The sequence below is a fragment of the Lutjanus erythropterus genome, chromosome 13 (genome assembly GCF_056507025.1).
Source record: "Lutjanus erythropterus isolate fLutEry1 chromosome 13, fLutEry1.hap2, whole genome shotgun sequence".
Lineage (NCBI taxonomy): Eukaryota > Metazoa > Chordata > Actinopteri > Lutjaniformes > Lutjanidae > Lutjanus > Lutjanus erythropterus.
In genome coordinates this window covers 30,422,920-30,444,932 of record NC_139329.1, presented here as the reverse complement: position 1 = coordinate 30,444,932, position 22,013 = coordinate 30,422,920, and the positions used below count along the sequence as shown (strand labels likewise).

Here is a 22,013-nt window from a genome sequence, read left to right as displayed (position 1 = left end):
ATCTATTAATCTCATCTAGAGCCAAATGTGTCACATTTACAATCATACTGTCTGTTTTTACACAATGAAAACAAAACTACAATTTTTATTTCTGTACTTTTGCAACTTAGTTTGTTGGATTCATTACTGCTGAATTTGTTTTACAAAACTTGACATTGGGACCTGTGCTTAATATGGGAAGAATCCACCCTAAAATAATCCGTTATTCCATGTGCTACATCTTAATTTTGTGAAATATTTCCTCATAAACTGAAAAGTAGAGCGACAAGAATGAAAGTGGTGCCGTCATCCATCATCTAGAGACAAATATCTTCGTGCTTGTTTGTAGACAGTAACTAATGAAACAACCCTTGTTACCACAGCACACCATTGTAATTTAACTGGGATGTGGGGAGAATGTCTGTTTCACGTGTATTAATTCTACATTAAAGTAAAACTTAATTGAAAGGGCTATTTAAACTTTTCTATGAGCCCATAACTCATGACAAGTAGCATCGACAGACTAACTTTAAACATGACTTCAGAGGACCTTGTCATTTACTTGTCTCCTTGCTCTAATATCCAGCTACAAAAGAGAATTGAACATGAAGTGATTGTCCAAAACCATTTGAGTTGCATAATAGAAATTCAATTTTTCCCTCCACAGCAGTCTACATTGGTACATTAAGACAGCAGAACAAACACCTGAGACATACATCAAAGACAGAGGCGCGTTTGGGAAGGAAAGGAGGGGGGACTGGGTGTCTGAGCTGGCCTCCCTGGCAACACAGTTAACTCAGATAAAAGCTGTCTCCTCCCTGCACATAAGACACTCATTAACTTAAGAGATTGAGCCCCCATTTGACTCTTTTCTCTTCCCCTACTCCCCCGCCCCCCCCTCCTTCTCCATCCTGCTGGGCTCCAGTAGGACTGACAGTCCCCATGCAGACTGTCAGTAGCACTCAATTGTCACATCCAGTCTCCGGGCCTTGTGGGCAGACGCTGCCACGCCGAGGCGAGCAGACAACTTGCCCCCGGAAACTACAGACATCTGCAGATCGACTCAGTATGCTAAACCAGGGTAACGCACTCAACATTACAAGACAAGGTTTGAACTTTTATTATGTTGTTTTCAACAAAAAGCTTATAGAAAAGCACTTGCTAAAGATCAGACCATTGTTGTAGTGGTATTATTGTGCAGGCTTGGCAGATGAACTATAGAGCTGCAATGACGCAATTCAAAATAATTTACCCATAATCTGTGACAGTTCAATAGAAAATCTTATGCACAGTCGAGCACATTAGCTTAATAATCACAAGACACAGAAATAACTGCAGCATACACAAACGTCATCTTTATTTCTACCCCAGAGTGGAACTGACAGAAAAAAAACTTAGAACGTCATAAGGCTGAGGTACACCATCCATGATTACATCGACCTCTTATGCACTCCTCTGCTCCTCTGCAACACTGTGGGAGAAGAAAGGGAGAGAGATGGATTCATTATTGGCCAGAAATGGATTAAAAGAAGCAAATTAAATTTTACCATAACGTAAATATATTTGCAATTGGCATATGTGGTGTTACCTATTTTTTTATACACTGAGTTTTCACTTAAAACAAACAAAAAAAAAACCTGCACATACACGCTTATGTCGGTGTAAAACCATATTAAATGCAGCTAAAAATAGACAATATTACTATTCTCATTGCCAGTGAGTTTGCCTTTCTGCTGATTTTTCTAATGTGTGCCGGAAGCCGATTCACAACTCATCTCTCTGTGCAAGAGAGCGGAGAGAAAGTTTATTTAAAAGTCTCTGTGTGCAGTACTTTTGTAGCTTCTACATGACTCTGTAGTCTGAAGTTAAGTTTATTTCCTGCGTCACTGTTCTCGTAGTCATCTGCTTTATTTTACCGTTTCATGTTTGCTTCCAGCTGGATAGGAGTTAAGTTACTGCTGATGAAAATCCACTGTTTCCCGATTTTGCTGCTACATGATAAAAGAGGTTTTAGATAACAAAATAAGGAGGGAATTATTGTGGAGCAAATATAATGCTTATCCACCATTTTACAGCAGCTCGACTACAGATGAGCGCTTCATCAGTAAATGCATACCTTCAAATGGGGCCAAACTCTGCTTTGCTTGTGTTGACGTACCAAGTCAAACTAAGTGAAGCAACACGTATGAAAAGGGAGCAAAAGATTCACAGAAGTTACCACGGAGACAACAAGCCTACATTGCCTATCAGACCTGGAGCTGATAAATACCCGAGACTACTGCAGAGTCATTTGACCCAGGAGTGAATGCAAATTGTACCCTTTCTCACTGAAGACAAAATCCAGATGTTGGTGGGGTTTTTTTTGTCCAGCTTTGATTATGTGTATCTAAAGTACAGAATTGGCAGCAAACAGTACAAAACACTAGTTTGGCAATAAGGCTGAGCCATACTTTAACCTGATATTATGGCAAGATTAGATCTGTAGAATGAGAATCATACACCCAGTGGCCACTTTATTAAATATACTACTGCAATTCAGTACAACAGGTCTGTTTGCCATAAGTTCTACGCACAAAGTATAATGTCAAGTTTCTGGTGACATCATCAGAAAAGCATAAATTCATGTATCTTTATTACTGAGGTCACAGTTAAATTTGCTGATGTATTGGACTTCGTTATATTGTGGTGTTGTCTAAAGTTCTGTCCATTTATTAGGGGGCAGAATATTAGAAACATCTTTGAATATAACACTATTCAGTACATCATCATCACTAACAGTGACAATGAACAACTCTATGACAAGTATCAATAAACCTGAGCATTGCAGACATGATAAAAGAAGACATTATGGCAGAACAGTTGTATTTGGTTGCATTAGATTGCACAGGTGTACCTAGTAAGTGTATAAATCCATAATAAATAAAGACTACATGATGGATGGTCAGTGGCTTACGTACATCTGACAGTCTCTTAGCGAGGGAGGGGGGTCGCAGCCCAGATATGCCCCGTTGATGAAACAGTAGTGCAGCAGAGCCCTGAAGCATGGATCCTGGGAAAAAGTCAAGGCATCAGGCTGGATGTATAACACACCAGTATCAACAAAAATACACATTTTATAAAGTCTAGGATCAAATAAATTGTTTTGTTACTCACCCTTATGAGAATGTGGGGGTTTCCAACAATTACGAGCAGGGCTTTGGGACGAGTGACGGCCACGTTGAAGCGTTTGGGGTTGGACAGAAAGCCGAGTGCACTCTGCAAATCATCACTCTCTACTGATTCGTTCGAGCGCACCTAAATTGTAAGAGAATAAAATAACTGACTAATCCTCGAAATAGGGAATAAACCTTGGGAAGGTTAGAATGGATGCTTGTGCTCCACAGACTGAAAATGGTAGCTTTTAAGTATTTTACGTATGTTTTGTGGTGCAAAGCATGCTGCTTTTTCAGAAGATGATACCGCAGTCTACCAAGAATTCACCTCATCAGACTCATCAGATCCAAACATTAGTTGCCATCTTGCAAAACAACAAATGCTGTTGATGTTTTATTTTTTAGTTGGCTCAGCTGATGTTGATACCAACCATTCATGAATTATTTAGAAGTGATCCCAATACATGTGTAAAAATACCTCTGTAAAAATCCTTGGATGAAATTTTAATGTATGTGAACATCTTGTTCACGCATCAATTGGCAGTAAAAGGTCAACAAACAGGTAAAGACTGCTGTGTTGTCTGTCTTTACTTCCGCAGCCACCAGACCCCAGCCCCATTTAAAATCTTTTGTACAATAAGAAGAGGGAAAGAGCAGACCGACAAATCATACTGAAACATCACAATATACTCTGACGCTCTAGAAGAAAGCTACAGTAAGATAATTTCTCACATACTGCAAATGCTTCAGAATGCAAGCTGTGATTAAGGCAAATGATGGATACAAAATCAATCACCATACGTTTGAGTGAGGTAATACAAAAACACATTTTAGAGTTCCAACATCTTTAGATTAAATTACATCTAATTAGATGTAATTTTGATGTCTAATAAAATACAAAGAATGGCTGTACAGAATTATGCACTTAGACAAAGCAGGAGCCATTTAAAAAAAATCAAACTATGGACATCTTATTTGGAGGAAAACACATTCTGATGGTTCTAACTTCTGTTACACAAATTCTGTTTCTGCCTACCGTAGACAAGATGATGACCAGGAACTCTTGCCCTTGAAACTCCTCCACAGAGCCCACTTTGATATCAGACAGGCCCACCTTACCCAGCAGCACTCGAATCTTCTCACACTAGAGACAAATTAGAAAACAAGGTCATTATTGGCTGACGATAGTCTGCAAAGCTATTTAAACATTCAGAAGCCATTTAAGCTACTTTGGAATTGAATATGAAATGACGTGATCATTCATGCAGTTAAGTGTGCAAAGCTTTAATAGTAGACTAAACTTTAAAAAGGACAAAAAAAAAGTTTCACTGATAAACTGTGCATTCTTACTTGTTTCCTGTAGGGGGCAATGATGCCAATGTCAGAGGCGTCCACAGGGTTGTAGAGCTTCTTGGCCAGCTGGCAGCAGTAGAGCATGACCTGCACAGCCTCCACTGGGTTGAACCATGATGGGCTGTTACCTTCCCTCATCTCTGTGCCCTGGGGCAGAGCAATCAGCAATAAAGTGACATAATAAGCATAACAAGGATAAAACATCCCAGATGTATGCAATAAACAGTATCTTAGTGGATTCCACACTGACTTGCAAGAGTGCAGCCACATTTCTAACAATTCTTCACAAGTCTTAAGACTACTCACCCTGACTCCATGGAGGAGGAGTGGGAAGCCTTTTTTGGGCAGTGTTTTCCACTGGCAGAGAGAGTCTATGATGTGCCTGGGGGCTTTACAAGACAGTTCGCCCCGGTAGAAGAGCTTGGAGGGCAGCATGAGCAAGGCCTCATGAGAGCGGTAGTTGTAGATCAGCTTAGTCACCTGCAGTAGTAACAGAGCCGCTTTATTATCATTATACACATATTTCAACAACGCTCTCTTCAAAGAAAGTGTAACGATCTCACAATAAAAATAAGTATATATACTACACACAGCATCAGGTGCCATGTAACAGCATTTGTGCAGTCAGTCCATGTGATCGCTGCTTCCAAATAAGATCTTAAAATTGCAAAAAACAAATTAGATTTTGTATGCAGAGCACCAACCAGCTTAGGGTTGTATCCCCACTCCTGTCTGGAGTAGAGTGGGTTGGCCATCAGCCTCTCCAACAAAGACACCCCCAGGCCAAAGGCAGTAGCCAGCTTGGACTTCACTACTGGACCCAACTGACAGGGATCTCCAGCCAAAACTATCTAAGCAGGCAACGGAAAGAAGTCATTATTAATCAACACACCACAGGCTAGTGATCAATAACAAACAAGGCTCATTATCTGTTATAAGAAGAATTGTTTAACTGATTAATCAAGCATATTAATTAATGAGTGAGGAATCAGTTAAGCGAATATGAATCATTTATAAATATGAAAAAAAGCATCAATAAATAAGCCTATTCATTGGTTGTGTCTAATGTTAAGCACAGACACTCTTATAAGAAGTTTTAACTTAGGCTGTTTTATCAGAGGGAATTTAAGAGTCAAACTGAATGCAATAAAGTGAAATGATAAAGTGCAGGAAAAATAACTGGTAAAATGGCTCACTCTGAGGAAAAACAAATCACAGTCACAGACACGGAGGTATAAAAAAGTGCATTGTTTCATACATTAAAAGCTAATACAAGGAACCTTCAAAATCAGTTGGTTTTGGAGGGCCCTGTGGATAAAAGCAGTACTGTTTGCACCACCGCTACCACAAAGTATGTCACAAATAAATAAAAAAAATGGAAATAAAAACCTCCTCCTGCCTCCTTTTAACTGGCCAGCGTACTACTCATTGTAACTCTGCCTGGGAAAATGTAAACACAGGCTTGTTTCATCTGATTTCACAGAGAATCTGACCCGGTGGCAGCCATTAAGAAGAACTATATAGGCTCTTTTCATGGATGGTCTCATTTGTAGGTCATATAACATCACGCATATTAAATTGAGACAGTTTCATAACCAGTTAAAAAAAATTCTTAACTTTACAGGTCAGACATGGGAAATGTAAATGACCAGTCCTTCTAAAAAAAGTATCAGAGTAGACAGACTTCAGGGTCTGAATATAGTCAGGACACAAGTGTTTGGACCAACCTGTCCATCTCTCTCGGACACAAGACTCATGGGGATGAGGGACTCTGGTTCCGTTGCCTGGCCGGCTTCATCCAGGAACACATGGGTAAAATGTCCCAGTCTGAGGAAAAACAAATCCATAAACCTAAAATTAGTGAACTGAGTTACAAAAAGGAGACCAACATGAGGACAAAAGCTGCTCATTCAAAAACTACATTTAAACTAAAGCCAAGGCCTTACTTACTGCAGTCCTATATTATGGAACATGCCGGCGCTGGAACAGGTGCTGACCACAATCCTGTGAAAAGAGGCATGACGGATGTCCTCTCCTGCCCTCGAGTACACTCTCAGCACTTCTGGAATGGACTAAGAAAAAACAGTCATATCAACATGACACGTATGTTTTAGATGATAAAGCAATGTACTAAAAGGTAGATGCAGACAGAGCACATTATAAACAACCTCATCTATTATTTAAAAGGATTACTGACAACTGGTCCACCCAACCTAGTGGCGAATGGCATCTGTGCAAACTGCACACAGGAGAATGCACATGTTCTCTTTGATTATACACACTGTAAATTAGGTGTCTGCTGCCCAAAAAAACCCAGCACAGTGAATTTAGTTTCCCTTTTGCTGTGCAGTACCTCGTCCTGCCTACAAGATGCGTTGACACGGGCCAAACTTGCAGAATGCAGGAAGCCACTGTTATGTAGGCGGATGCAGATGAGGTCAGCGGCACTGTTGGAAGGAGTACATACAAGTAGTCGACTACTGGGCACGAAGTGGTAAACCTGTGGGCGGAAAAACTTTATGAAGTCATACAATCAAACCAGAATGGAAGTAAGCTTGTCAGGCATTAACATCTAATGCTGAAATATTCAAACTATTGCAAGTTTAAGTTTTTTCAGATAGGTGTCAGTTTTCCTTTTCCACACAACATGAAACAAGGTAGATCCTATGTCACGTCATTCCAAGACAACAGAGCCAATATGTATCCATCTTCACTGCCTTTTAACATTAGTTTATCAAAAAATCACACCCTCCCCAGCTGACAAGTTCTTCTCTGTATTTTTTAGCAGCTTCCACATGTTTTCCTGAACTTTTCAGTGGTTTCAACATCCCACAAGCGGCTTAAATTGAATATTCAACATGTAATCTTGTCATTTACATCCCAGTACCTCCAACATGGCGACACATCTGGGGTACTGACTAAACTGTGACATGGGTGCTATTGGTAGAAATTATGTGGCCAAAACAAAAGCATATTAAAAGTTAGGGACTGATATACTGCTTCAAATTGTTATTAATTCAAAGGCTTTCTTCAACATTTGCTAATTAGCCTTGTAATAAACACAGTCCCTGATTAAAAGAATATTTTACAGAGACCGCTTGTGGACCTCAGAGCACCATCTAGGGGCCGCAGAGGGAGTGGCACTGCCAAAGAGATTAAAGTAAAATCTTTCTTCTTTCTTTTTTTCTTTTTGTAATTTGCAAAGCTGTTTATTCTTACATTTAAATGTACTCAAGAATTCATATAACTAAAAAAATGTCAAATTAAAATGCATCTATCACTTTGGTTCCATAATAGTAGGCACTGATGCTGAGCAGAAAGTCTAATTTATTTGGGAAGGTGGTTTAAACAATCAGAAGTGGGCCTTCACTTACAAAAGGGCAAGAACTCCTGTTCTACAGTGTTTGTGGTTGTGTACCTGTAGGATGGCCTCTATGAGGGTGATGGTCTTTCCAGTGCCTGGCGGTCCAAACAACACATAAGGACTGGGCCGACACTCGCCTGCCAGGATCCTCTTCACTGCCTCCCTCTGAGGAGGGTTCAGGTCCGGGTTGAAAAAGTGCCCTTTCCTGGGGATGGGTTTGGATGGCAGGCTACTATCTAGAAGTGATTATACATGAATGTTTTCAGTCTTATCTGATATGAACAGGCAAAGCTGGTAAAAAAAAAAAAAAAAAAAAACATAAAAAATTGAATAACTGTACCTTTAGTCTGTGTGGCCTTTGACTTTGTGTCGATGGAAATGGTTGACACCTTTCCATTTTCCTTGCCTTCAGCCTGGTATTCAGACGCAATTACCTTTAGTAAAAACTTAACTCAATAACAATGCTTTTTATTTTATTTGTGTCTTTCTTTCACCTCATTATCCTCCACTGTTTTGTTTTCGTCTGGCTCCTCTATCCATGTTCCTGTCCACTGAGGGGTCTGAACAGTCACTCTGGAGGGGAACAGAACTGCATGACAATGAGAAAATTAGAGCAATTTAAATCTTACTGAAAAGTCCTTTAAAAAATTAAGTGGCTTACTGTAACTTATTAAACTTGAATGTGTCATTCTGAGCTGTCAAAATTATTCAAAGCATGCAAACAAGCAGGAGAGTTAAAATCATATTAAATTCATCCCTGCAGGCAATTCTATTTTCTCTTTTTCTCTCTATGGAAAACAAAAAAGATGAAAGAGTTAAGGTACAAACAGCTCCACCTAGAGCGAATTTTGTAGCAGTGTCATTGTGTGTCCTCCCTCTAAAGGATGTTTTCAATATAGTGTATCACTTTGCTGCTAAAATAAAGATCTACTAGACTTTGATAATTATTAAAACATATTTATAAAGGACCTTCATTCATTGTATTTGATATAGTTTATGAATATAATTTACAAATTTGTTTAAAGAAAACATGTCAGGGAATTCTAGCTATTTCATGGCATTTTGTAATGCAACAAATTGTGTATGAAAGCTTTTTAAGATTAAACAGTTTGCTGAGACTGAGACATTTTTCATTAGTAGTGTGTTTGAAATGGAACATTTTTCATCCTCATGAATGCAAACGTCTCACATCATACCCCTCAAAAAGCACTGTATATTGCATGTGATAGTAGGTACAGTTGACTTGCATCAATCTGTCTATTTAAAACCTCTTATGTGTAGTATTATTTATTTAACTATTCTTAACAACATTCAATATTAAGTATAGAACAATTTAAAAGTCATCACAGAAGTACCTGGGGACCTGTTATACAACAATGTGGCTGAGTCTGCCAACAATCTGATGTGTCTTTTAATAGAATTTTGAAAATGTGCCTATGTGGAAATGAACGGGATATTATGTTTTAGCATCTAATTACAAAAAATGCTGTAGTCAAAGAACAAGAAGGTAATGACAGGTGTAGGCCCATGCATTAAAACAAAGGAGAATAAGACGTCCCTGTCTGCCTGTGTCAACACAGCATAGTTTCTTATTACATGACTATTTTGATGCAAAAATGCCAGAATGGTAAAAACAGTTTACTCGCCAAACAGAAACTCTACCCCCATTTTGCACTGACCTTTATAGAAACCACAGATCAAACTATTTACAACAGATATATGCTGATAACAGTCAGTGTCCGATCAATCGGAGCACTTTTAAAGAAAATAAGAATCCGTCCTCTCTGTCTTGTCTAAAATATCAGGAAGCACACCCTATAAAGACTTTACGTTCAAATAAGACCTCAACTTACTTTCCTCAAACTGCTTCGTCTGGTCAAGTGCATTGTGACACCGTCTCATGGTCAGTCTGTCAATGCAAGCAGTCAAAACACTCATATTACAACTATGATGCATTATTTGCGGGTATAATATTTAAGTTTTTATGAATAATTTTAAATGCAATCACTTCTCTAACCTGTTGTAGGTGAACTCAACATCAAGCGGCTCTCCGAGGTAGTTGTGCTGAAAGTCTGAGTTCACTCTCAAAGTTACATCCTCATCATGAATCTGTGAGTCAAAACAGAGCACTGGATTAAATCTAAATTCAAATAGCCTTTATGTTTGATTATGAAAAAACATAAAAGAGGCTTCAGTATGAAATATCTCCCTACCTCTGTGACATAACTAATGTACTCCATTACCGCACCATCACTCCATGGTTTCTTCAATACTATTTTGTCACCTGCAGAGCAATTTTGTGCAAAAGACCTCACAATAGGCAGATCTGTAATAATTCAACAATGATGAACAAAGACACTTAAGGCCTCCTCACCTATATTGAGATTGGGTCTGCCTTCAGCCAAACCAGGAACCTCTACGTGCAGGGAGCCTGCTCCTTTCCTGAGAAGGGCCCCGTTGATGGTGAACTCTTTCAGTTCCATCTCTGCATCGAGCTCCTCCAGCCAGAGAAGGGTCGAGAACCGTGCATGCATGTTGAGTGGGGACAGTACCTGAGCAGAGACACACCGGGAGTGGATCAGTGGATCACTAAAGAAAGATTCAAGTTTCCTTTTCTATCAGGGAACGTGAAGATAACATGAACAGCAGCCACTAGAGCAAATTTTGTGGCAATCTGAATGTTGGTACTCCATTATTAAAAGTACTTCGCCTAATCCACCTCTTAATCTGCAACTTTAATTACATTATTCTATATGACTTTGGGCATGCGCACCTCTCCTAGGCAGGGCTGAGCTACCAGCACGTCGTTCTGTGACTCCACACAGTCTCTGAGAGCCTGGGGCACCGGGTAGTTACGTAGGAAGTTTGGCAGCCGTCGCTTAGTCAGCCTGTAGGTGGGAAAGTCGATCTCAAACAAGGGAATACTTAAATAATTAATTTTCTATAAAATGAAACAAAAGTAGAATTGCACACACACATCAAATTATGCCATTAAAAAACTTTGTTTAAAACAGCAACATAGATGAGACTAAAAATTACATTGATATTTAATAACGATTATTTTTGATAAATCAATTAATCAAAATTATATTTTTAAATAAATTTACTGATTACGTTAGTTTTTTAAAATAACAGAATTAAATTAATTTTCCTAAAATTAATGCCAAAACTTTTCTCATTAATATTTCAGTATTTTATTCAATCATAATCCTGAAACAGACACATGAAAGAGTAAAAGTAATTGTGGCGTATTTTAAAGTTATAAAATTTCTAAACAGTTTGATCAGCTCCAAGTCAGATGCCTGATCAGAAAAATACTGGATCTCAAATTCAAAGGAGCTGTGTTGCATATTAATTTAATAACTATTCATCCATCTAGAACATGCAAAATGAAAATGACAGGGTAATTTAATTTTTTGGGGATACTGACAACTGCAAAAAGACAATAGGAAGCTCCTTGCGTGCAAAAAGTAAAGATATTCATCATTAAATTACATGTTACTGTAGCTAAGTGTCTGATATTACAATAGCTATCAGGTGGGTATGAAATTAACTTCCAACTTGTTGTTCTTCCTCAAACAGCAACGTAATCAGTTGTTTTGATACCTCGGTGGGTCTTTTGGAGCAGACACTGTGATCACATGATTAGGCATTGTTGAGAAGTGGCGCGCATCACTGGGACTGTAGGGTGCAGACGGCTGCAGCAGGTTCTCCTCTTCACTGCCCACTGTGACCTCCAGGCGCCTCCCAATGGTGAAAGAGGAGAAGTGCAGTAGCAGAAGTTCAGCACAGCTTCCAAGGCTCCTGAGAACATCCCATATGGAATTGAGTTGTACAGACAAAATTCAAGAATCAGAACATGTTATATGGAAAGACAGCCAGCCCAGATATAGGGTAACCTCACAGGCATCTTTTTCATCCATATCATCTCCAACTGCTGCTGTTATTTACACTAGTGCCACTACAAGAGTTTTAAAAAAAATACTTACTTTGCATGACAGGATATTACGATAGACAGCCTCTCCCCTGGGGGAATATCCACCTCTCTCTCCTCTCTCCTTACACCAGAACTGACAGTCTCCTTCAGCACCTCTCCATTTTCTTTGTCTTCCTCTTTTGTGTCACTGACTTGTTTTTCTGAAGGCTCGGTGCATTTTTCAGACTCTGAGCAGTTTTCTTGCAAAGGTTGTTTTTGTCTCTGCGCTGTGGACCTTTTGACATGAACCAGGGTGAACTGTTCTTTTGAATCCCACCCAGCAAAGTCACAGCACTTCAGTCTCTGGGCATCTGAACCTTTATTTCTGTTTCGAGAGAAAGATGAAATTGATAAGAATTTTTCTCTGTAACACATATTCCATAGTACTGTTACTTTCTCTGTGATTTAAACAATTCTTACCCAAAGACCTATGGTGCCAGATTTTTAATGAAGGCTACAAAGATAAAATAAATTGTTCTAGAACAATGACCAATGCTACTCGTAAGAACTATACATTTACAGAGTTTTGTGATTAGTGCTTCAGTTTAGATTGCAATTATTTTATTTCTTCTTTGGTTACTCACTGAATCCAGAGCACCAGCTCCCGTTTCTCCCCAATCATCAGATCCCCAAACTGGCCATAGTCTGTTACATCCACCCCACCTTTGTTTTCCAAAATTCTTAAGAGTTCGGCTTCTGGGAGAAGTTTAGTAGAAACATTCACACTGCAAAACAAGAATAACAAAAAAGAAATGCCATCAAATCACTCGCCTGCATCAGCCAATCAAAATTTTAACACTTGAGCTTGATTTTGTAAGTGTCTGTCAACATTATGGAAAGGACTGTAACACTGATGCAGCTACAGCACTGTCATCAGCCCACAGGAGTCGCGCAGCTGGGATTTTATATCTGAACTACAAGAGGATGCATAATTTTACTTTCTCTAAATGTTTGAAAATCTGATGTTTTCACATCACAGTGAAACATAAGTCTTAGTGGTAAAACATTCATATAAGCTGATACAGGAATTTAGTTTGACACAATGAAACCGGGAAAAAAAAAGAACTAATTGTTGAAATTTTGTGAGGTATGGCCAAAAAATTCTGAGCTTAGCAAGAGGCAGATTTCTTGCTTCTCTGTCAAATATTAGTAAACTGAATGCTTCTGGGTCATCTTGCAGGAAGCTGTGATTGGCATTTTTCACATTTTTAAAATATTTCTCAGTTTAAAAAAAGAAACAAAAACAAAACACACGTTAATCATTACAACCCTATAAAGATATAAGGTCCAAATACAGTGGTAGATACTTTTGATGGCAGGGTGCCATACACAGGGCCCTCCAACAGTAGAGGGACTGGCTGCTCTCCACCATCACCACGTTGACCAGGTGCCCTGGCAAAGGCTGGTAGTGGGCAGGCAGCAGCAGAGAGTCCAGGCTGAAGAACACACTGTCCCCCACCACTCCAATGTTTTGATGCACGCTGGTCACACACACCTGGAGAGCACAGATTAGTCAGAGGCGGAGAGAGGCATTAGAGAAGTCATTATAAGCAAACAAGGTTTTAATAAGTCTAAATTGGATTAGATAGACCTGAATTAGCTTTTAAGTATTAAACACCATCAGGATTTAGTGCTTAACAGGACTAAATTGTAATGAGTAGGTAAAGCAAAAACTTTCAATGATGCAATTACCTGGTCTAGGCGGCAGTAGCGTAAAGGGGCCACAGAATGAGCCTGGGTGGTCCACTGGGTAGGACTGATAAAATATTTTGCTTGGACCCAGTCTCCTTTCATTGGCTCATAACCTAACAAAAAGGCGAGAAAATAAGCAAGTGTGCCAACAGACAGAAAAGTTAACATCAAACTTCAGCCAAGTGCTAGTAAATTTTGTGAGTCAGTCTAATTTACTCTCAGCTTGAGAGCTAACCAAACATCAACAGTAAAAATATATGTGGCTGTTAAATCAGTCAGAAATGCTGGACAGTTCTGAGACTGATAGACCACTATGGGCAACAGAGTAAGTTTATGCAAAGCATCATAGGGTCAAAAGGCTCGCCGTTTTAGTGCGTAAAGTACAGCGGGTGGCGGTACCTTCCGAAAGACTGTGGCGTGGGAAGTATGTGGTCTGGTTTATGTAGCCGCCATCTCCATCAAACGATGTGACTGTGCCAATGAGGGGCCGCAGCTGCATACTGTCAGCTTCCAGGGAGGTTCTCCCTCCATCCTCCCAAGCATCTGCACTCTTCTCCACCTAAATTACAGCATTAAATAGCACGTTTGACAGCAGTCATCATAATTCTGTATGCCCTATTGCACCAAACCCAAAAAACACAACTTAACTGACTTAAAGGGACTGTTAGGATCATTTGAAGTGGGTTTGTACAATTTTCTTATCGATAGTCAGTGTATTAACTACAGTAGATGCCGCTCCCACTTTGGAAAAGCAGAGAAGAGAACAAGCATGGAAGCTAAGCACTGCTGTGGACAGTTCAAAAGGTATTCCAGCCACTTAAAAAAGTCAACCTAAAAAATAAAAGTTAGTTTAAGTGTACGCTATATGTTACTCTTGTTGGTGTCTGTCCCAAACAAACATGTTTTCTTTCATCTGAAGATGAGGCCATGGCAGCCCTGCAACACTACATTATTTCATCATAACACTGTTCTGCCCCACGTTCTTCCTTTATAAAAAAAAAAAAAAATAGCAGCTTCTGCAATTTGGATATTGCACTTTGATATATTACGATTACTATAATATTTAGAATAGTTGTGCAGCCCTAAATGTAAGCCAGTCATTGCTCTCAAAAGCACCCTGACTGAAAAAGAGTAATTTTACCTCACAGAACACTGGAATTGTTAGACTACTACTGCCTCAATCAATTATTTATTTAGTTTTATTGTCAGAGTCCAGTGAATCACCAAAGTCACACAATAAAACAAACAAACTAATTACTTGAGTTAAAAATAAAAAAGCATGGTTGCTTTGGAGAAAGCAATATTTGCCTTTAGGGCTGTCCCTGACTAAGATTTGGCGAGCCTATATGAATATTTGACAATTTGCGCCATATTACATTCCTGTGAGGTTTTTCATTAAGTCAGGGAAATTAAAAGCACGCCTCTTCCAAAAGTTCAGTTATAAAAATCAGCTGGCCTGTGGACCTGCGCTGCACGCTCCTCTATGCCTTGATTAAGGATTTATTTGTACCAAACCAGTGTTGGCGATTGTTGAAACAGCTGAAAGATGAACCAAAACGTTTTTGGTGAGTTTGATTCAGATTTCTGTAAAGTCTAAACGAAGCCAACGATGCAAAAGGAATGTGGGGAGTTTGGCAAGAGCAATTATACAGCTGTTTCTGGTTAAACAAAAGGTCTCTTATTCTATAAAAAATAAGCTATATTTATGATTCCTTATTGGAATGTTATCCCTGTGCATTTTTGTAAGCTTCTAGCTGTTTTATCCAGACATATAAAGGAAAAATAAACAAATGCTGACTGGAAGAACATGAAGAATAAGTTGACTATCACTTATGATTTGAATCACTGGCTATCAGAAGGCAGCCCCATTTGGCTCACAAATCGACGGAGAGCAGGGTTTCTCACCCTGAGAGCTTTCCATCCACCCTGGGCACCATCTCGTACTGCTATGCAGTTCACCGGGTCTCCTTCTTTCAGTGGCGTCCCTCCCAAAACCTCTGCACTTGTGAAGTAGATTGCATCGTCTATCATCCCATAGTCCTGGCACAGCTGGGTTACCACACTGCCCAGCAAGTGGCGAATATCCTCCATGCCTGTCCAGCAAAAGAAACAATATGGCAGATGAACGTTATATAACTCAGCTATAATTTAGTTTGCGGGAGCGTTGCATTTACCTGCTGTGCCGGAGAAAATGTCGTCTCCATCCATTTCCACTGCCCTCCACAATGGAGAGACCAGCTTAGACAGCATACACCGCACAGCAGTAAGCATGTCTGCAAAGTACCTAACAGCTAGCTAGAAAACAGAATAAAACAGAAGTTTTAACATCAACATACCGTCATTTGGGTGCAATCACTGGATATTAGCTAGCTAAACAATTAATTAAACAGGACTTAACATTAGCTCGAAAAATGCTATCTTACATATTCACAGCTAGCTAATGATGCTAAAAGTTAACGTTACCTCAGCTATAGCTAAGGGGTGGCATCGTGCAGGCGAAAGTAATTGAACACATTAAAGAAACAAAGTATAGGTGAGCTTAATGGCAAATTTCAGCTTTCAACACAAATATTAAAGTAACCACGGACCGGTTCACGTGTTGGGCTCGACACCTGTTCCTGTTTCAGACCACATGAGAAGCTCTTCACAGGTGCACGCCGGTGTGCGAGAGCGCGGAGTCAAACTGATGTCGCGGGAGGTTGTTGGTGCTACGAGAACTTTGGTGAACCTACCAGATCCATGCAGCGCATCCCATAATTCACCGCCAAACCAACTAGTAGGTCAGTATGGAAACCTTTTTCTGCCAGTGTGACGGAACGACAGGATGTAAGTCATGAGAAACTTTCTCAAAATAACGAGTTAGCATCTCAAAACAATTAGACATCTTCTCAGAATAATGAGTTAGCGTCTCAAAATAGTGAGGAACGTCAAAATAATGTTTAAATATCTCTAATTAACTAGTTAGTATGTCAAAATGACGAGTTGGTACCTCAAAAAAAAAAAAGATTGTCAAAATAATGACTAAGTGCCTCAAAATATTGAGAAACGTTTCCAAAGTAATGCGTTATATCAAAATAATTAGAAAGATTCTCAAAATAATAACTTAGTATCTCAAAATAGTGAGAAATATCAAAATAATGTGTATCTCAAATTAACAAGTTAGTATCTCAAAATAACGAGTTGTACCTAAAAAAACTAGAAAGATCACCAAAAGAATGACCTAGAGCCTCAAAATAATGATAATAATAATAATCAATATTTACTCAAGAACTGTTTTTAAATCTTAACTCTGCAGCCAGTGAAAGTCAAATCTAACATCTTAAAAGTATATATATGAAAGATCGTTGGCAGTGATATAAAGTATGTGATGTGTAGTAAACGGACAGGATCCTTAAACACACAGTACATCTTGACTGACACTAACAGACATCACAGAGGACGAGAGTCAGAGGCTGTACTTTGACAGTATGCTTGCATATCATGGCATTCAGTCATAAAAACCATGAAGCTTCACAAACAGAGAGACTTTCACAATGAATGCCAAACATCCCTGATATTTATCCAGCTCTTAACATCTACAGAAAAGCTGCCAGAAGAAAAAGATGACAAGGTTATAGCCTTTGATATACTGCATGTCGCATCCTTGGCAGCACTGCTTGACATAAATTCCCAAAGTTCTTAGCTTGCAAACTTAAGACACTGGAATGATTTATCCATGGGTGTTCACAATCCCTCGCCCCATTGGTATTAATATTAGTCACTCTAAAAAAAAGCCCTGTATATTTGACACCCCTGGCACACAGGAAGAGTCTGTAAAAGTGAAATATGGCTCTAAAACTAAGACATAAGAGAGAGGCTGCAGGGATGAAACTTGGCAGCAACACAATCACATTCAAAAGGTCTATCTGGCTGAGTCAAGGCTTGATCTTAGACCGAAATAATGCTGAGTGACATAAAAAGTGTTGTGCTGTTGACTTTGATAGTGTGTGTGTAAAGGAGAGGAGCATCATGTCAGGGAGGCATTTCACGCCGTGTCATCAGATCACATCAGCTGACTGACGGTGACTCATCACTACATTTTGTCATTTATTCAGTAAAGCAATAGAGAACAGAGTTTTTACCTGGCAGGTGTGAATGTGATGGCACTGTGACAATGTACAGGGGGCTTGTTGCTGAGAGAGGGTACAGGAGATGTTTTCCTTCCAGGTATAAAATCTCCCAAATAAAGTGTTGCACCTGCTTCTTCTTGACGTGGAAAGATGCATTACACGCCAAAAAACAAAAAAACAGTCCATTTGCAAGAGGAGAGAGCTGAATGAGGCAGTTGGTGAGTAAACAGATGGCGCTTTAATGCTCGAATGTGTCTAAACCACGAGCTGGATAGCTGTTTCTGATTAATTTCATACCGCACGACATCCAGCAGATTTTGTAAAGGCAAAACAGCTAACAGTGGATTCTCTATATGGATATACAGCATATGGAGTCTCTATTAATTTGCAGTAGTGACATACCCAGGGGAGTTAGTCATTTATAAACAACTTGCAAATTTGTGTTATCTGTATCAGTTTATTTTTTTTCTCCCAGAATAAAATGCTGTATATGTGGGGCGCCCCTATAGCTTAGTCGGTAGGGCGTGCGCACCATGTATTGAGGCTGTTAGTCCTCTGCAGCGGCCGCCGGTTCGAATCCCGCCTGCGGTCCATTTGCTGCATGTCATCTCCTGTCTCTTCACCCCCCTTTCCTGTCATACCTTCAGCTGTCACTGTCATTAAAGGCAAAAAATGCCCCAAAAAATAACTTAAAAAAAAAAAAAAAAAAAAAATGCTGTATATGTGAGTATGGCAAAGGAGGAAACCACGTAGAAATATCCTATCTTATCGTACGTATGTGATTTATACAGACATTTCAGCAAATTTGCATTGCTTTGTTAAATATTCAATTGTGATTGGTCACTTATGGCATTCAAAGGTCTGTTATTTCTTTGTAGCAGACCAATGCATTGTATGACAGACTGCTGCTATGAGGACCTGACTGCTGTTATGGACACAATTGAATGAGTGAATGAATGAATAAATTAAAAAAGGTTCTGATCGTAGACTCTGGAGGAGCAATAAAAACATTTTTAAATCACTAAAGTTATTTTTAAATTAATAAAAAATTAAGTAGCCGTGTAATAAGCAGGATAATCCTTCAAGTTGATTCAAGTCCCTCCACTTTGCATCAGGATCCTGCATCACCCTGTCAGGGTTTATTTTGCAATAATGACCTGCTCACTGTACATTATCCCATACTCTGTAACTGCCCTAACTGTCATGCAACAATAGCTTTAACAAAACTTAAACTAGGTATGATGTTCACTGTGATTTGTTGCCTGTCAAACGTCTGTCTTTCTTTTCACTCTGTCTGACAGGCTGGGAAAAGAAATTCCTAATGTCTTAGAAAAGAAAAGGTAATCCTTTGGAAAATGCTCCGCAGTCATGTGAGGTATGTTTGATTTGTAGTTAATGGATTTGCAAAAAGCAGTAAAGCATGTAAAAACACTGAAATGGTCTATATGTCTGACCAGTTATGTTGATTTATAGATTTTCCTAAAAAGCATTTTTATCTAGCTGATATAAAATCGTGTGCCCTCGGGAGTCTTTGACAAGAGACAGCACATGAACATTAGTTTATACATGAACTATTTACAGTTTACTTGGTGCTGCTCAGAGTCATACTCTATGATCACCAGGCTCTTTGTTGATCTTGTCATAAATTTAGGATGTTTGCAAAAATTGCTATCACCCTTCTTTGACCACAAGAGGGCAGTGCTGCCACTGTTTGTGCACCAGACAACATCAGCCTTAGCTACAGGGTGCAAATGAGGCCAAGGCAGGAATCAGATCAGATACTAATCTCTGTGTTGCTACAACTAGACACTCTGCTCACCTTGTTTAATGACAACAAATACCACAAACACTCAGAAAGTGTGCCAGCTATTGTGAGGACCAACGGGAAACACTGATTTCATCCCTAATCAGATAGTTTTGGCATGGACATAGACTTACCCTCCGTAATTAGTGACTAAAATACACAAGCGACAGGACAGTCAAGACAATCTGATTGTTGGACAGAGTTTTGTCACAGCAGGTTATCTTCTCAGGGTGCCTGTGCTTATTTAAAGAAGATTACCTGTCCAATATAAACAAGGATTTCAGCATAAAATATTCACAGGCATATTTGAAATTATACAAAATCTTATGAATCTATTCTAAATGTTTTGAGTTTCCAAACTGCGTTGTCATTTGAGAGTCATTACTACAAATTGAAACTTAACATCATTCAACATATAATCTTGTTTTGCACAAGAGTATATTGGTCCTGCATTATAAAATGCCCTAAAGTAAAGAAAAGTCAATGTATGCACAAGCGCCTCCCTCCTGACAGCATCACTGTCAAGCTAAAAATCACATTAAAGCACACCCTCTCATGTAATATTGCCTAAATAAACACCACACATACACAATACATCCCCATAAAAGTGAAGAGAAACTGAATAATTTTAGAGGCATCGCTTATTAACCTCCAAACTGAAGTTTTTTCTTTGGTTAATGATCCGTCACACAGATTTTGTTTGTTCAGGTAACAAACAAAATGTGTGTTTACAGCGGTGTGCGGTATATACTACAGCCCACATGAAGAAAATGGGATTAATTAGATAATCCCTTCTGAGATTGGTCTCCATTCTGTCCCAGTATGGAAACCAGATGCAAACAGGAATTCATTTGGCATGATGAATGTATAGAAAACACAGGGGAAGTGTACGAACATTGTAATGGCAAACAGAGCCAGTATTTTTTGGCGTCTGTTTGCCGTATGTCTGGAATGAACGCACAACATTGTACTGTATGACATTACATACCTAATATGTCTCTCACAGTGCATATTTTAGACATGTTTAAGACTTTGCAGTGCTTTGATTTTTCTTTGATTGAAATCGACAAAACTGCAGGCAAACTTTCTTTAAACTATAACACAGCAGCTGGTGTTTGAGAGCAGATCCTATATCTTATATCAGCCAGAGCAGTCAGAGAGCACGTAACTCCACCAAGGCTGTGCAGTTGTTTCATCTGCATGTTGATCCAGATCTGAACTGAAAGAAACACAAACACAGACCACAATGTGATATATGTAAAACTTTTTTTTTCATTCAAGGTAGTGCAGTAATTCATGATAGCAAAAATCTTCAAACCTGCATCTTGATCTGCACTAAAGTGTTGCATTTTGTGTTACCTTAGTGACAAGTTTTTGCAACATCTTGCAAAAAAAGGACAAAAATGTTAACTGTTTAGCAGTGATCACACAAGTCCTTATGAGTAGTGTAAATTATTGTTAAGTGTGTTAAGTAATATGCCGTTATGTAAGAGGACGATATGTTCAATACTCTTTATCATAGTGTAAACATCCCACTATTGTTTTGTCCTTACAGTTTCCGTTCTGACACTTATATCACGTCACTTCCAGCATTTTTCCTGAAATGTGTTGTAATCCAGAGGGGCTATATGACTCCAAGCCTTTTCTGGTGTTCATGCCATTAAGTGCTTGTTGTGCACATATTTAGCAAATGAAATGCTCTCATTTTTCTACAGTCAACTGCCCCCCCCCCCCCTTCTTTTTACTTAGTGACCCAGTTTGGAGGCCTTTTCTCTGTGTAAACACTGTGCATAAAATTTATTAGTTTATTATCGGGAGATGATTGTGTGACATGTATGTACGGGTGTGCTCATCCTCTTAACTGTACCTGACGAAGACCATCTTTGGTTGACCTTTGTCTGTATTTCTGGGAACAAGCAAGCAGCGTTTCTTGTGTTTTTCTACGCAGCACCTGCAATGAATTTAAGGAATAGTTCAACCTGTGGGGAAATATGCTATTTCTTGGCTGATTGCAACCCTACGAGTCCAGGCCAAGAAACAGTCCAGCACATATCCCCCCTCCTTTATGCTCAGGTTTTTGTATGAATTAAAAAAAAAACAAATTAAATATACAAACAAATATACCGTGTGTTGAGAGTGAGCTTTAGAGATGCCTCCGGTGTTTGTGCTAAGCTAAGTAGCTGGTCAGATTCTCCTTAAAGTTAGAGGAAACGACTGGTGTTTACATTTTACAAGCGAAGTTACACTGAGTTGTATGTTAAAAAACACCGGTTAAAAGGAACAAGGATAAGATTTTTCTTTGGATAGTTTCATTTTTGACATTATATTTTATGATTATGGTGATGAAAACACTACCGATCTTGTGCACAGGGGCCTCCAAAATCAACACAATATGAATGTTCCTTGTAGTAACTAAGGATTGTCATGTGTCTCTTGAAAGTTACCTAACAGGCAAAAACCTATAATGTGTTCACTACTTTAACATTGTAGCTTGTTGAGGTGGAGCTAATCTCAACTACTCTGCGCACTACTAGCTTGTGAATTCTCCCTTAGTCTTATATTAACCTACAATAATGCATAATAC

General features: G+C 39.1%; 1 protein-coding gene across 1 annotated transcript; it reads right to left on the bottom strand.

Moving 5' to 3' along the window:
- Window positions 1-1,308: 1,308 nt before the first annotated feature.
- mov10l1 (Mov10 like RNA helicase 1) lies at window positions 1,309-16,503 on the bottom strand. Its single transcript, XM_084734066.1, has 27 exons — window positions 16,105-16,503; window positions 15,691-15,811; window positions 15,422-15,609; window positions 13,916-14,075; window positions 13,517-13,629; window positions 13,132-13,319; window positions 12,409-12,549; window positions 11,838-12,149; window positions 11,455-11,652; window positions 10,622-10,736; window positions 10,223-10,400; window positions 10,062-10,132; window positions 9,866-9,957; window positions 9,702-9,757; window positions 8,343-8,437; window positions 8,189-8,261; window positions 7,903-8,084; window positions 6,838-6,984; window positions 6,435-6,556; window positions 6,212-6,311; window positions 5,189-5,335; window positions 4,791-4,964; window positions 4,482-4,631; window positions 4,168-4,275; window positions 3,133-3,273; window positions 2,937-3,028; window positions 1,309-1,450 (listed from the first exon to the last, which is right to left on the bottom strand). Exons 2-27 carry the CDS (start codon window positions 15,785-15,787, stop codon window positions 1,423-1,425), a joined length of 3,468 nt encoding a protein of 1,155 aa, XP_084590192.1. The 5' UTR covers window positions 15,788-15,811; window positions 16,105-16,503; the 3' UTR covers window positions 1,309-1,422.
- Window positions 16,504-22,013: the final 5,510 nt, after the last annotated feature.